The 14,848-nt window shown below is 35.1% G+C and overlaps 4 protein-coding genes across 4 annotated transcripts; all 4 read left to right on the forward strand.

Moving 5' to 3' along the window:
* The first annotated feature begins 77 nt into the window (after nucleotides 1-77).
* LOC101162771 (N-acetyllactosaminide beta-1,3-N-acetylglucosaminyltransferase 2) lies at nucleotides 78-2,245 on the forward strand. Its single transcript, XM_078956139.1, has 2 exons — nucleotides 78-252; nucleotides 749-2,245. Exon 2 carries the CDS (start codon nucleotides 777-779, stop codon nucleotides 2,109-2,111), a length of 1,335 nt encoding a protein of 444 aa, XP_078812265.1. The 5' UTR covers nucleotides 78-252; nucleotides 749-776; the 3' UTR covers nucleotides 2,112-2,245.
* A 5,835-nt stretch (nucleotides 2,246-8,080) lies between these two features.
* On the forward strand, nucleotides 8,081-9,130 carry LOC111948322 (heat shock protein 30-like). Its single transcript, XM_023960809.2, has one exon. The coding sequence runs from the start codon at nucleotides 8,281-8,283 to the stop codon at nucleotides 8,881-8,883; it is 603 nt and encodes a 200-aa protein (XP_023816577.1). The 5' UTR covers nucleotides 8,081-8,280; the 3' UTR covers nucleotides 8,884-9,130.
* A 1,531-nt stretch (nucleotides 9,131-10,661) lies between these two features.
* On the forward strand, nucleotides 10,662-11,637 carry LOC111948331 (heat shock protein 30-like). Its single transcript, XM_023960824.2, has one exon. The coding sequence runs from the start codon at nucleotides 10,788-10,790 to the stop codon at nucleotides 11,388-11,390; it is 603 nt and encodes a 200-aa protein (XP_023816592.1). The 5' UTR covers nucleotides 10,662-10,787; the 3' UTR covers nucleotides 11,391-11,637.
* Nucleotides 11,638-13,276: 1,639 nt separating this feature from the next.
* LOC111948326 (heat shock protein 30-like) lies at nucleotides 13,277-14,141 on the forward strand. The gene has a single exon (XM_023960813.2). It carries the CDS (start codon nucleotides 13,292-13,294, stop codon nucleotides 13,892-13,894), a length of 603 nt encoding a protein of 200 aa, XP_023816581.1. The 5' UTR covers nucleotides 13,277-13,291; the 3' UTR covers nucleotides 13,895-14,141.
* The last annotated feature ends 707 nt before the right edge of the window (nucleotides 14,142-14,848 follow it).

The following is a 14,848-nucleotide window of genomic DNA, read 5'->3' on the forward strand; positions in this document are numbered from 1 at the left end:
GGTATATTTTTCTTGCAGTCAAAACGCGCATGCTCCGTGCGAGCAAGGCTGCCTCACCTGTGATGACAGCATTTCTGAGCAGAAACGGAGGTGGGCTGATGTTGACATGAATAATGCACCGCAGACCTGTCTCTGCCTTACCTGCAAACACCTGGAGTAAAAGAAAAGAAAAGTAAGGAGTAAACACCACAGGATAGAATCGCTTTCATCCCTTCCATTGCAGTCGGCGTCCTTAGTAAAGACAAGTACCTTGTAAGTATATTTTAAGCCTTATACTGCTAAAAGCTTGATGAGTATGAATGAGTGACTCTGATATAGAAAAAATATCTATAAATATAGTTTTGCTGTTAAAAGATTATGGAAAGTTAAAATCATTTGTCAGTCAGTTGTTCGCAATATTACAAAAATGTTAAAAACAAACAAACAAACAAACAAAAAGATTATTTACAGATAAGTTATCATAGGTAATCCACTTTAATTTGTATTAAATGTTCCATAGTATGTCTACAGGGGCTCTGATATTACCAACAGCTATGCAGGTGTACATGGCAATAATATGAGTGTGTAGAAAGGACCTGATAATGGCCCCCACTGGACCATCTCCAAGGAAACAGAAACACCAAGGGGTTGCCTGGTCTTTATGAAACATATGCTTCTATCATTGTATACAGAGAAAAGAACATCATTATTTCCTGGGATGATTATGCAAAGAGATAACAAAAGTTTGTTGTTGTTGTTTTTTTTTCAGATAAATATCCAACATAATACTGCTAGCAATGGGAAGATGCTGCAAATGTAACAGTAGACTACTGTGCCTGTGTCTCCTGCCTTGTATGATGACCGGTCACCTTCTGATTTACATTATGGTGTCTATATTCATCACTATGTCCTACGCTCCTCCAAAAATTATAATTCACTATATTGCCCCAGGCTTCTCTCCTAATTCCTCATCTTTGGCCTCCCATCCACTGAGCCCTTTCTGGAACCTACGTTTGGAGGATGGCGCAGTATGGAACCAGTTGCAGCATGTTTGGGATCGTCAGCACAATCCGATTTTGAGAAAAAACACAACTGGGTCAATGTGGAAGCCAAATGCTCAGCTTTTAATGGAAACTGAAGATGGATGCTCTGACTGTATGTCAGATGCATGTTCAGTCCCTCTTAAACATGACTTAAACAGCTTACCAGAACAAATGAGGGCATTTATCAGGTCAATGCACTGCAGGGAGTACCCCATGCTCATCAATCAGCCTGGTATCTGTAGGAGAGGTGCTGAAATCTACGGAGTGGATTCTCCCATGCTTCTCATGGCCATCAAATCCCAAGTTGGAAACTTTGAAAACAGACAGGCAATCCGTGAAACATGGGGACGCAGTGGTCTTGTTTTTGGGGAAACAAATAGGAAAGGGGAACTAGTTCAGACAGTTTTTTTGCTTGGAAGACAGGATTCAAGTATGGGTCCTCACCCTGACCTGAAGAACCTCCTAGACCTCGAGAACCAAAAGTATGGTGATATTCTGCAGTGGGATTTCAGAGACGCTTTCTATAACTTGACCCTAAAAGACTTGCTGCTTTGGCAATGGATTCAGCAGTACTGCCCGACAGCAACTTTTATTTTTAAAGGGGATGATGATGTCTTTGTTCGAACAGATGCCCTGCTGGACTACCTGCACAAAAAGAAAGAAGAGCACCGACTGTGGAGGACCAATGACACTGAGATGGATTTGTTCCTTGGAGATGTCATCTATAATGCAATGCCAATTCGTGAGCCGTCTGCAAAATACTACATACCAGAAAATTTCTACAAGGGCGTGTACCCGCCCTATGCTGGTGGAGGAGGGGTGGTGTATTCCAGCTCACTTGCATTACGCCTGAAAGAAGTGTCTAAAAGGGTGCGCCTTTTCCCAATTGATGATGTTTATCTTGGCATGTGCCTTCAGAGACTTGGGCTTTTGCCGAGCCATCACCCAGGTTTTTTAACATTTGATCTCCCAGCAACAGACAGGGGCAATCCCTGTGCATACAGATCTCTTCTGCTAGTTCACAGACGCAGTCCAAAAGAGATGTTGACACTATGGAAGCAGCTTCAAAATCTGGCTGGTCAGTGCTGAAGCTCATTTGCCAAACAAATTGGATTCAGTGAGTTTAGTACCAGATTAATGCAACCACCAGACTAATTTGAAAAAATATTTATATATATCTGCTTATGGTAAGCAAACAATGCACTGATGAGGGCACCTACCCTCTGGAGGATCTTTTTTCTCTGAGGACAAGAATCTACCTCAATAGTACATTTATTATGAAACAGAAAAGAGGCACCGACATTTTATAAAATTCCTTTTCCGATTGCTTTGAGCAACCAGCACAAGTTACACTTTTACATTGTTAATTAAAACATAGTACCTAACTCTTTAATCTCAAAAGGAAAACACATATTCTTTTCATTTTAAAATAGCAGGATTGCAACAATAAACAAATCAATACTTACATTTAAAAAAATTACAGTGTCTTTTATGTACTAAAGTAGTTCAAGGCCTTTTTTTCCTGCATTGAATTCAAATAAGCAACAGACATGACTGTCAAACATAGTGAACGAAGAGAAAACTTGCAAAATGTGCTTAATCATTGTAAATAATACATTTTATACCACTTTTTTGTCAGATGTAACACTTACAAAATGATAATAATATTCTTAAATGATAAGACTATTTAAAGGGCCACAGTCAAACACTACAGTACAAAAACTTTTTACATTTTTTTTCTGCATTTTACAAGGATCTACCGGTAATTTTTTGTGCTGTCAATCTATTTAGTTAGGAAGGACTTATAGTTTTCAGTTTTATTTAGAATATTCCAAAGAGTCAAAACACTAAAACAACCAAAGCTTACTGCAGCTTTATGACTCCACAGCTTCTTTGACTGAAACTAAAAAAGCAGTTTGAAGTATAAATATGTAAGATAATGTGTTCATGAATGCTTTATTTTCTATGGTTCATAGGTGTCTCACAGTTGAGCACGTGTTTTCTATTGTGTTTCTTTTTTCATTAAAGCCTTAGTCACAGCTGCCCTTAGGTGGATACAGGCTGTGGGCACAAATGGGCAAACCTGTACAAAATATCAAGGTTGTAGACTGCTTTGTGAGGTTGTAGAGGGAAAATGTTCATGCACATTTTTTTCCACAGCCATGCCTCGGTTGTCAGGTCATAGAGATCACTTGAGCGTGGGCACCTTTCGGTGCAGCTTGACTGTTACAAATGAGGACATTAGACAATCAGAGTGTAGTTTGTATGGACATATGGGCATCCTTTAGACACTGACGTATCACCTGTACTCCCTGTCAGTGCGGCATTTGCCCATGATCAGTGAGGACCCAGTACTTGCATCTTACCAATGACTAAGAAGTAGTGTTAAGATCCAGGCCTTGAGAGCTGGCGTCCTACATGTTTTCCAAACAATCTGCCATTGAAGCTTCTAATTTGCTAAACACACCTGATTCAGGTAATCAGCAGCAGATAACACATGAGTTCTGGAAAACCAGCAGGAGGCTGGCCCTTAAGGCCTAGAGTTTGACACTTCTGGACAAAAGCAACACCATACAGCACAAATGTGAGCAACTTACGTTATCCCTATAAATACTTCACAATACACTTATCAAACGCACAACAATGGTACATTCCGTTTTTTTCACGACATCCCTTAAGGTGGCCGGACAGGCCTCAAGAGAACTGCAAGACATATCTACGTTCCCCTTAAGGCGCACCCACTCCTATCTACCACTCTCCATGAGCACATTCAAAACCTTATAAAATACTGTAATACTAATAGGACAATTAAAGATTAAGGATTTTTTTTTATGAAAGCAATAAAATGTTCACCTTTTGGCTAGGGATTGCCAAAGCAAATCCTTTTTCTCTGATTTGCATAGGTGTTTTGGCAGAGTTTTCTGCCAGATGCCCTTCCTGACACAATCCTGCTGTGTTTTATCGTTTCATCTGTATTGAAATTTATAGGAAAAAGCTGTATTTTTACCTTAGAAATACGAATGTTGTTACAGGTAAATAAATATTTTTAAAGAATATTACTTGGTAGAATTAAGGATTACTTTACATTTCATGTTGTTTCTGTGTTTTTAAAAGTTGATTTGCTCATTCTGGATTTCTTTTGGAGACCATGGACCTTAAGGTTCACTAGCAAGTCTTTCTGTTGTTCCGAGACTCAACTCAAAGCATGGAGACATCTTTTCAGTGCAACACCTAATGACTATGAAACGGCCAAACAGCATAAAAAGAGATATAACGTCCAGTGTTTGGCCTGAGGATCCAGTGGAGCTCGTCCCAAACCGTCCAGACCAGACGAGAAGAGGAAGAAGTAGTTTAAAAACAGGCTTATGGCTCGCCTTTTCAAATGAGCTTTTAACTTGTGTTTAGCTATTTATCCGGCTAATTTTGAACCTTTTATATTCTTCTTTTATTATTACATCTTCTAAATTACAATAAGTTATTGTTTTATTCTTATATTATTTTTATCATTTTTTTTATTTGGCAATAATTGTTTTCTTGTGCATTAGTATTTCTATATTTTATTTACTTAATGTATTCTATCTCTCATTGCCTATCCTTGATCAAAGCTGTGTTCAACAGTAAGGTTGTCTGTTCTTGTTAAAGGGTTTATCCACCTGTAAAGAACTAGGATGCTTTTCTTTGGGGGGGGGGGGGTCCCTATACATTGTCTTTTTTTTTAAAGGTGGTTTGCTTTCATCTTATTTCATATTTTCACAAATCGTGTTGGACACTTTGTGCTACAATTTGTTGTTCAAAAAGTAGCCTATAAATAAAGGTTTGAAATCTGGAAGAAATTTTCTCATGCTGCCAATCTCAACGCTCAGATCACAAGAAGAGCTCTTTAGTCTGTTATTGATCGTAGCACAGTTAAAGAAATGGCTCACTGACAATCAGAGCTGTCAGCACGGAGTAAATCTCCACTCACTGATCCCCGCTACCATCTTGTCTTGTATGTGTGTATTTGTTCATACATTTGTCTGATTTTGGCTTGTTTTTATCGCCAATTTACTTATGGTTAACTGCTAATTTTACTGAATGTATGGTTTAGTATATGTACGTAATGTAATGTGTAATTTTATTTTGATCTTTTAGGGTGATTTTAACATCTACCTAGGGAATGCAGATCAAAAATAGCCCTTTTGCTAACTCTGGCATTTTGACAGTAATGTTTATTATAATGCGCTGTCCCTGTATCGATTAAATAAATAAGTCTAAAAAAGCAACAGAGCGATTTACTTAGACTGAGAAACATGGATTGTAATGTAATCCATTCAATATAAAAACTACGTCTCTTCTTTGTCTGATTATATTTCTCAAAATTAAGAGGTTCTGTAACCAACAGATGTAACAGAATCAAATCCATAACAGTTCATCCATGCAGCTCTGTGTTGAAATGACAAACAATGTCCTTATGTGGCCTGGATTTGTTTTAACAGTTAATATCTTTTTGAACTGATGAAAAAAAAAAAAAACTAAGCTTGTTAAAAAAAAAACATTGTTGTGTTTATAAGCAATACTTTGTGTCCCTGAAGGAAATTATCCCTAAAATTAGCTTAAATAAATAAAAGAATTAAAAAAAAGAAAATTATAAATTATCCAATTTATTGCAGTTCCTGAAATGAAAACCACAGGAATGTTCAACTAATTATGCAACAAGGTTCTGTCCATTTTTTTTCTTAATTTTTTTTAATTATTGGTAATCAATAAATATGCACAAAAAAAGATACAACTATGGCTTAACAAAGATTTTAGCTTAACTATAAAATGAGAAAAAAATGAGAGAAAAAAGCGATACTTATAGCTAATAAAGAAAGGTTGAATGCAACAAAATGTAAATAAGAAAAAAAAGATGTGTATTTTCTTATGTTTGTTTGTACTAAAACATTTTGATACTATATGTTGCAATTTTAAATGATTTATTTCTTTGAAGCCTTGATGAATATCTCTGTATTATTTTTCTATTTTATTAAATTTGGAAATTTAAAATGAAAAAAACAAAAAATAAAGGATAGATTTATAAAAGGAAATGTTTAAAAAAATAAAAAATAAAAAAAATGAACAAAGATTTTGCGTGTGGGAAGTGTGTTTGTTTAAAGTGTATACGTTCCTCAATCATAATGTAAGTTTCAATGACATTTTCTAATATGTGCAAAAAAACATTCATAGGTTTTTCAAAATTTAGTTATTTTTCTTATACCTTGAGCAAATGAATCGGTTTTGCATTAAGATTTATTTTTATAATTTTAATATTAGTTTAAAAACTTCTTTGTTTATAAGACTTTTTAAAAGCAAAATTGTTTTCATGCACATAAACAAAAATTAAATATGCCCATGAATGACATGGAAAACCATTGGCAAGGCAAGGCAAGTTTATTTGTATAGCACAATTCGTACACAAAGTAATTCAAGGTGCTTCACAAAACAGAAAAATGCATTAAAATCACAATACATCATAGAAATAATCAACGTAAAATTTACTTTAAAAGAAAAGAAAAAATTTGAAAATTGATTTAAAAATGAAGGAAGGAAAGGAAAGAAAAGTGCAGATAGGACCTTATAGTCATTTGCAAGGCTGAACAGAAATGTTTTAAGTCTAGATTTGAACATGAACACAGAAGAGGCTTGTCTTACGACTTCAGGGAGGCTGTTCCAGATTTTAGCTGCAAAATATTGAAACGCTGATTCCCCTTGTTTAATTCTTACGCTGGGAATCAACAGGAGGCCGGTCCCTGAGGTCCTCAGAGTACGAGATCGTTCATTCGCTTTAATTTTGTTATATTTCTTTGTTTGATGAAAGAAGAATAAAGTAGTCATAATAGAAGCGTATATTAGAGGAATAAATTTCTAAAATAAAAGGACTAAAAACAAATTTATATAAATTTTAATAAAGTTAAGGGGCAATGAATACATTAAGAAAATCTTTTATATGCGATTAAATTATGTTCTTTTAAAAAAATCATTATTAATTATTAAAGTGTGAATAAAAACAAAAACTTGTTTAACGAAGCAGCTGTGATAATGATTTGACAATAAAGAATGTAGGACTGGATTTTGACAAACACAGCCATACCTATGTAAATAAATGTATTAAAATTATACCAAAAAAAATAACATTAAAAAAATGGATTAAACTATTTGTAATGTTTTCGTGTACATTTTGGAGATGAGCAAAATTCTTTTTGCAAGTCTAAAAAGATAAAGCTAGACATACAACAGCTAACATTCATCAATGTTGAAACAGCACCAACGTGTGGACATTTGTAGCAACAACGAGAATCTTCCAGATCCAACTGGAACTGTTTCTTGATGGATACTGACAGTTTTTTCTTTGATTAATTTGAATTGTTTTCAAGTTCGTAGGATAATTTTTTCATCATTATATAATTGTTTAATTTCTTTGAGATATTATCCTGATTATTTTAAAAGAAAATGAATAATCTATCTACTACATTTATGAAAAATAAGCATTAACACTTTTGCAACGAGAATATTGTACAATTTCCATGATGGTAAATGATGTCCGTTGAGTATAAATTCGACATTTATGAGAAAGGTAAAGTCCAAAAGAAATGACCTGGCACAAATAACTAGTATGTTGCATGAATTTATCAGTGGACAAATGTAAAAAGCATTGAAGAGACTTAAAAATGTAAGACGAGTCTTTAGTTGTAATTGAAACAATGCTATTTCAACGTGTGCTTTTAAAAATATATCTTTCAAACTTTTCTTGATCAGAAGAAACTTTTATAACACAAAACATCTTTTATTTGCAAAGAACAGATATAAAATAGGTGAACCCAAAGTAGCATGTTGTCCATTAAATGAAACAGAAAAATATGAAAACAATTTTCACCTCCTTAGAGTAAATAACTCAAGAGTTCTCAATAAAACATTTTGTTTTTTGTTGAAGAAACATTTTTCTGGATCTTTCATAGCTTTGTTTATGCTATGATGTCTTCATTAGTGGTTAAGATTTACATACAGTCTTTTTTTAGCAGGAAGATAGGAAGGGATGCTAAGGAACCTGGTCAAGTACCACCATCTAGTGGACAAATGTGATAACAGACCAGAAACTTCCTGAATTCTCCGCCTCTCCTCCTGTCAGAGTATAAAGCTGGGACAGAGTCACTGCTGAGACAGAAAGATACACAGAAGAGAAAAGACAATTCAACCAGCTTTCATCTGCCAACAAAAAGACTCAAGACTTGAAACTCTGAAAATGCTGTGCTCTCGAGGTCTTCACTCTGATCTCAGTCCATCCATGTTCTTCTTCTCACCTGTACGCAGTCTGTGGCCAGAGGTCAGACCTCTGTTCTACCAGCGGGATCTTTTGCAGAGGAACCTGCAGGAGCTGCGCAGCAGTCTGGAGCTGATGGACAAATTTCAAGACAAGATCCTGGAGGAGACGGAGCCTTTCCAGAGCAGTGTGACCCTGCAACCAGTGAGCTTCCAGCTGGACAAAGATGGACAGAACTTTGGCCTGACCCTGGACACTCGAGGCTTTTCTCCAGAGGAGCTGTCTGTCAGGCAGGTGGGCAGAAAGCTGAGAGTCAGCGGGAAGACAGAGAAGAAACAGGAGGACGGGAAAGGCTCCTACTCTTACAGACTCCAGGAGTTCAGACAAGAGTTGGATCTGCCTGAAGGCCTGAACCCTGAAGCCGTCACCTGCTGCCTGTCTCCAGACGGAAAGCTCCACATCCAGGCCGCCAAAGAGGAGGCTGACAGAGAACTGACCATCAAGAGGAGCTCGGAGGAGGAACCACAGCAGAGAGAGAGTTCACAGAAACAAGATAGCAAAGTGCAGACTCCCAATACATCATAGAACAAACAGGAGAACCTGGACTTAAACTCTACATGTGCATATCTGATCATTTCTTATTAATGGTATTTAAGCTAATTTAGCTCATTTTGATTTTAAACACGTCTTCATTTTTAAACGTATTAGCTAGTTCTGACTGTGAATAAACGATTAAATGCAACAAGATGACATGAATGTAGTAAAGGGACTTTTTTATTTTGTTATATCTTTGTTTGATGAAAGAGGAATAAATAAATGTTTCATGTTGAAATGACTGCATTTGTTGAGTCTTTATTTGAATGTTTCATTATTTATTAATCCAAACAAATTTATCTGAAAATCACCAATCAAACAAACAAGAAAAAGCACAAAAAAAAGATTCCACAAAAGTTACAAAATTTCTAAAATAAAAGGACTAAAAACAAAAGAAAAGAAAAAAGTTTTGCCAAAACCTGATAAACAAAGATGTAGTTTGGCATTGCATTTTGTTTATTTAAAGTGTTATCCAGTAACTTTATTTATATTAAAAGTTGACAACTGACTCAATCAAACAACTGAGACGAATCTTTGAATTTGTTAAAGTATAAATTTTAATAAAGTTAAGGGGCAATGAATACATTAAGAAAATCTTTTATATGCGATTAAATTATGTTCTTTTAAAAAAATCATTATTAATTATTAAAGTGTGAATAAAAACAAAAACTTGTTTAACGAAGCAGCTGTGATAATGATTTGACAATAAAGAATGTAGGACTGGATTTTGACAAACACAGCCATACCTATGTAAATAAATGTATTAAAATTATACCAAAAAAAATAACATTAAAAAAATGGATTAAACTATTTGTAATGTTTTCGTGTACATTTTGGAGATGAGCAAAATTCTTTTTGCAAGTCTAAAAAGATAAAGCTAGACATACAACAGCTAACATTCATCAATGTTGAAACAGCACCAACGTGTGGACATTTGTAGCAACAACGAGAATCTTCCAGATCCAACTGGAACTGTTTCTTGATGGATACTGACAGTTTTTTCTTTGATTAATTTGAATTGTTTTCAAGTTCGTAGGATAATTTTTTCATCATTATATAATTGTTTAATTTCTTTGAGATATTATCCTGATTATTTTAAAAGAAAATGAATAATCTATCTACTACATTTATGAAAAATAAGCATTAACACTTTTGCAACGAGAATATTGTACAATTTCCATGATGGTAAATGATGTCCGTTGAGTATAAATTCGACATTTATGAGAAAGGTAAAGTCCAAAAGAAATGACCTGGCACAAATAACTAGTATGTTGCATGAATTTATCAGTGGACAAATGTAAAAAGCATTGAAGAGACTTAAAAATGTAAGACGAGTCTTTAGTTGTAATTGAAACAATGCTATTTCAACGTGTGCTTTTAAAAATATATCTTTCAAACTTTTCTTGATCAGAAGAAACTTTTATAACACAAAACATCTTTTATTTGCAAAGAACAGATATAAAATAGGTGAACCCAAAGTAGCATGTTGTCCATTAAATGAAACAAAAAAATATGAAAACAATTTTCACCTCCTTAGAGTAAATAACTCAAGAGTTCTCAATAAAACATTTTGTTTTTTGTTGAAGAAACATTTTTCTGGATCTTTCATAGCTTTGTTTATGCTATGATGTCTTCATTAGTGGTTAAGATTTACATACAGTCTTTTTTTAGCAGGAAGATAGGAAGGGATGCTAAGGAACCTGGTCAAGTACCACCATCTAGTGGACAAATGTGATAACAGACCAGAAACTTCCTGAATTCTCCGCCTCTCCTCCTGTCAGAGTATAAAGCTGGGACAGAGTCACTGCTGAGACAGAAAGATACACAGAAGAGAAAAGACAATTCAACCAGCTTTCATCTGCCAACAAAAAGACTCAAGACTTGAAACTCTGAAAATGCTGTGCTCTCGAGGTCTTCACTCTGATCTCAGTCCATCCATGTTCTTCTTCTCACCTGTACGCAGTCTGTGGCCAGAGGTCAGACCTCTGTTCTACCAGCGGGATCTTTTGCAGAGGAACCTGCAGGAGCTGCGCAGCAGTCTGGAGCTGATGGACAAATTTCAAGACAAGATCCTGGAGGAGACGGAGCCTTTCCAGAGCAGTGTGACCCTGCAACCAGTGAGCTTCCAGCTGGACAAAGATGGACAGAACTTTGGCCTGACCCTGGACACTCGAGGCTTTTCTCCAGAGGAGCTGTCTGTCAGGCAGGTGGGCAGAAAGCTGAGAGTCAGCGGGAAGACAGAGAAGAAACAGGAGGACGGGAAAGGCTCCTACTCTTACAGACTCCAGGAGTTCAGACAAGAGTTGGATCTGCCTGAAGGCCTGAACCCTGAAGCCGTCACCTGCTGCCTGTCTCCAGACGGAAAGCTCCACATCCAGGCCGCCAAAGAGGAGGCTGACAGAGAACTGACCATCAAGAGGAGCTCGGAGGAGGAACCACAGCAGAGAGAGAGTTCACAGAAACAAGATAGCAAAGTGCAGACTCCCAATACATCATAGAACAAACAGGAGAACCTGGATTTAAACTCTACATGTGCATATCTGATCATTTCTTATTAATGGTATTTAAGCTAATTTAGCTCATTTTGATTTTAAACACGTCTTCATTTTTAAACGTATTAGCTAGTTCTGACTGTGAATAAACGATTAAATGCAACAAGATGACATGAATGTAGTAAAGGGACTTTTTTATTTTGTTATATCTTTGTTTGATGAAAGAGGAATAAATAAATGTTTCATGTTGAAATGACTGCATTTGTTGAGTCTTTATTTGAATGTTTCATTATTTATTAATCCAAACAAATTTATCTGAAAATCACCAATCAAACAAACAAGAAAAAGCACAAAAAAAAGATTCCACAAAAGTTACAAAATTTCTAAAATAAAAGGACTAAAAACAAAAGAAAAGAAAAAAGTTTTGCCAAAACCTGATAAACAAAGATGTAGTTTGGCATTGCATTTTGTTTATTTAAAGTGTTATCCAGTAACTTTATTTATATTAAAAGTTGACAACTGACTCAATCAAACAACTGAGACGAATCTTTGAATTTGTTAAAGTATAAATTTTAATAAAGTTAAGGGGCAATGAATACATTAAGAAAATCTTTTATATGCGATTAAATTATGTTCTTTTAAAAAAATCATTATTAATTATTAAAGTGTGAATAAAAACAAAAACTTGTTTAACGAAGCAGCTGTGATAATGATTTGACAATAAAGAATGTAGGACTGGATTTTGACAAACACAGCCATACCTATGTAAATAAATGTATTAAAATTATACCAAAAAAAATAACATTAAAAAAATGGATTAAACTATTTGTAATGTTTTCCTGTACATTTTGGAGATGAGCAAAATTCTTTTTGCAAGTCTAAAAAGATAAAGCTAGACATACAACAGCTAACATTCATCAATGTTGAAACAGCACCAACGTGTGGACATTTGTAGCAACAACGAGAATCTTCCAGATCCAACTGGAACTGTTTCTTGATGGATACTGACAGTTTTTTCTTTGATTAATTTGAATTGTTTTCAAGTTCGTAGGATAATTTTTTCATCATTATATAATTGTTTAATTTCTTTGAGATATTATCCTGATTATTTTAAAAGAAAATGAATAATCTATCTACTACATTTATGAAAAATAAGCATTAACACTTTTGCAACGAGAATATTGTACAATTTCCATGATGGTAAATGATGTCCGTTGAGTATAAATTCGACATTTATGAGAAAGGTAAAGTCCAAAAGAAATGACCTGGCACAAATAACTAGTATGTTGCATGAATTTATCAGTGGACAAATGTAAAAAGCATTGAAGAGACTTAAAAATGTAAGACGAGTCTTTAGTTGTAATTGAAACAATGCTATTTCAACGTGTGCTTTTAAAAATATATCTTTCAAACTTTTCTTGATCAGAAGAAACTTTTATAACACAAAACATCTTTTATTTGCAAAGAACAGATATAAAATAGGTGAACCCAAAGTAGCATGTTGTCCATTAAATGAAACAAAATATGAAAACAATTTTCACCTCCTTAGAGTAAATAACTCAAGAGTTCTCAATAAAACATTTTGTTTTTTGTTGAAGAAACATTTTTCTGGATCTTTCATAGCTTTGTTTATGCTATGATGTGTTCATTATTGGTAAAGATTTACATACAGTCTTTTTTTAGCAGGAAGATAGGAAGGGATGCTAAGGAACCTGGTCAAGTACCACCATCTAGTGGACAAATGTGATAACAGACCAGAAACTTCCTGAATTCTCCGCCTCTCCTCCTGTCAGAGTATAAAGCTGGGACAGAGTCACTGCTGAGACAGAAAGATACACAGAAGAGAAAAGACAATTCAACCAGCTTTCATCTGCCAACAAAAAGACTCAAGACTTGAAACTCTGAAAATGCTGTGCTCTCGAGGACTTCACTCTGATCTCAGTCCATCCATGTTCTTCTTCTCACCTGTACGCAGTCTGTGGCCAGAGGTCAGACCTCTGTTCTACCAGCGGGATCTGTTGCAGAGGAACCTGCAGGAGCTGCGCAGCAGTCTGGAGCTGATGGACAAATTTCAAGACAAGATCCTGGAGGAGACGGAGCCTTTCCAGAGCAGTGTGACCCTGCAACCAGTGAGCTTCCAGCTGGACAAAGATGGACAGAACTTTGGCCTGACCCTGGACACTCGAGGCTTTTCTCCAGAGGAGCTGTCTGTCAGGCAGGTGGGCAGAAAGCTGAGAGTCAGCGGGAAGACAGAGAAGAAACAGGAGGACGGGAAAGGCTCCTACTCTTACAGACTCCAGGAGTTCAGACAAGAGTTGGATCTGCCTGAAGGCCTGAACCCTGAAGCCGTCACCTGCTGCCTGTCTCCAGACGGAAAGCTCCACATCCAGGCCGCCAAAGAGGAGGCTGACAGAGAACTGACCATCAAGAGGAGCTCGGAGGAGGAACCACAGCAGAGAGAGAGTTCACAGAAACAAGATAGCAAAGTGCAGACTCCCAATACATCATAGAACAAACAGGAGAACCTGGACTTAAACTCTACATGTGCATATCTGATCATTTCTTATTAATGGTATTTAAGCTAATTTAGCTCATTTTGATTTTAAACACGTCTTCATTTTTAAACGTATTAGCTAGTTCTGACTGTGAATAAACGATTAAATGCAACAAGATGACATGAATGTAGTAAAGGGACTTTTTTATTTTGTTATATCTTTGTTTGATGAAAGAGGAATAAATAAATGTTTCATGTTGAAATGACTGCATTTGTTGAGTCATTATTTGAATGTTTCATTATTTATTAATCCAAACAAATTTATCTGAAAATCACCAATCAAACAAACAAGAAAAAGCACAAAAAAAAGATTCCACAAAAGTTACAAAATTTCTAAAATAAAAGGACTAAAAACAAAAGAAAAGAAAAAAGTTTTGCCAAAACCTGATAAACAAAGATGTAGTTTGGCATTGCATTTTGTTTATTTAAAGTGTTATCCAGTAACTTTATTTATATTAAAAGTTGACAACTGACTCAAACAACTGAGACGAATCTTTGAACTTGTTAAAGTATAAATTTTAATAAAGTTAAGGGGCAATGAATACATTAAGAAAATCTTTTATATGCGATTAAATTATGTTCTTTTAAAAAAATCATTATTAATTATTAAAGTGTGAATAAAAACAAAAACTTGTTTAACGAAGCAGCTGTGATAATGATTTGACAATAAAGAATGTAGGACTGGATTTTGACAAACACAGCCATACCTATGTAAATAAATGTATTAAAATTATACCAAAAAAAAAAAACATTAAAAAAATGGATTAAACTATTTGTAATGTTTTCCTGTACATTTTGGAGATGAGCAAAATTCTTTTTGCAAGTCTAAAAAGATAAAGCTAGACATACAACAGCTAACATTCATCAATGTTGAAACAGCACCAACGTGTGGACATTTGTAGCAACAACG

The sequence above is a fragment of the Oryzias latipes genome, chromosome 12 (assembly GCF_053564925.1).
Source record: "Oryzias latipes strain Hd-rR chromosome 12, Olatipes_Hd-rR_3.1".
Taxonomy (NCBI): domain Eukaryota; kingdom Metazoa; phylum Chordata; class Actinopteri; order Beloniformes; family Adrianichthyidae; genus Oryzias; species Oryzias latipes.

Bases quoted from the DNA above. Each gene is read 5' to 3' on its own strand.
- LOC101162771 (XM_078956139.1), top strand. From the start codon at position 777: ATGGGAAGATGCTGCAAATGTAACAGTAGACTACTGTGCCTGTGTCTC.
- LOC111948322 (XM_023960809.2), top strand. From the start codon at position 8,281: ATGCTGTGCTCTCGAGGTCTTCACTCTGATCTCAGTCCATCCATGTTC.
- LOC111948331 (XM_023960824.2), top strand. From the start codon at position 10,788: ATGCTGTGCTCTCGAGGTCTTCACTCTGATCTCAGTCCATCCATGTTC.
- LOC111948326 (XM_023960813.2), top strand. From the start codon at position 13,292: ATGCTGTGCTCTCGAGGACTTCACTCTGATCTCAGTCCATCCATGTTC.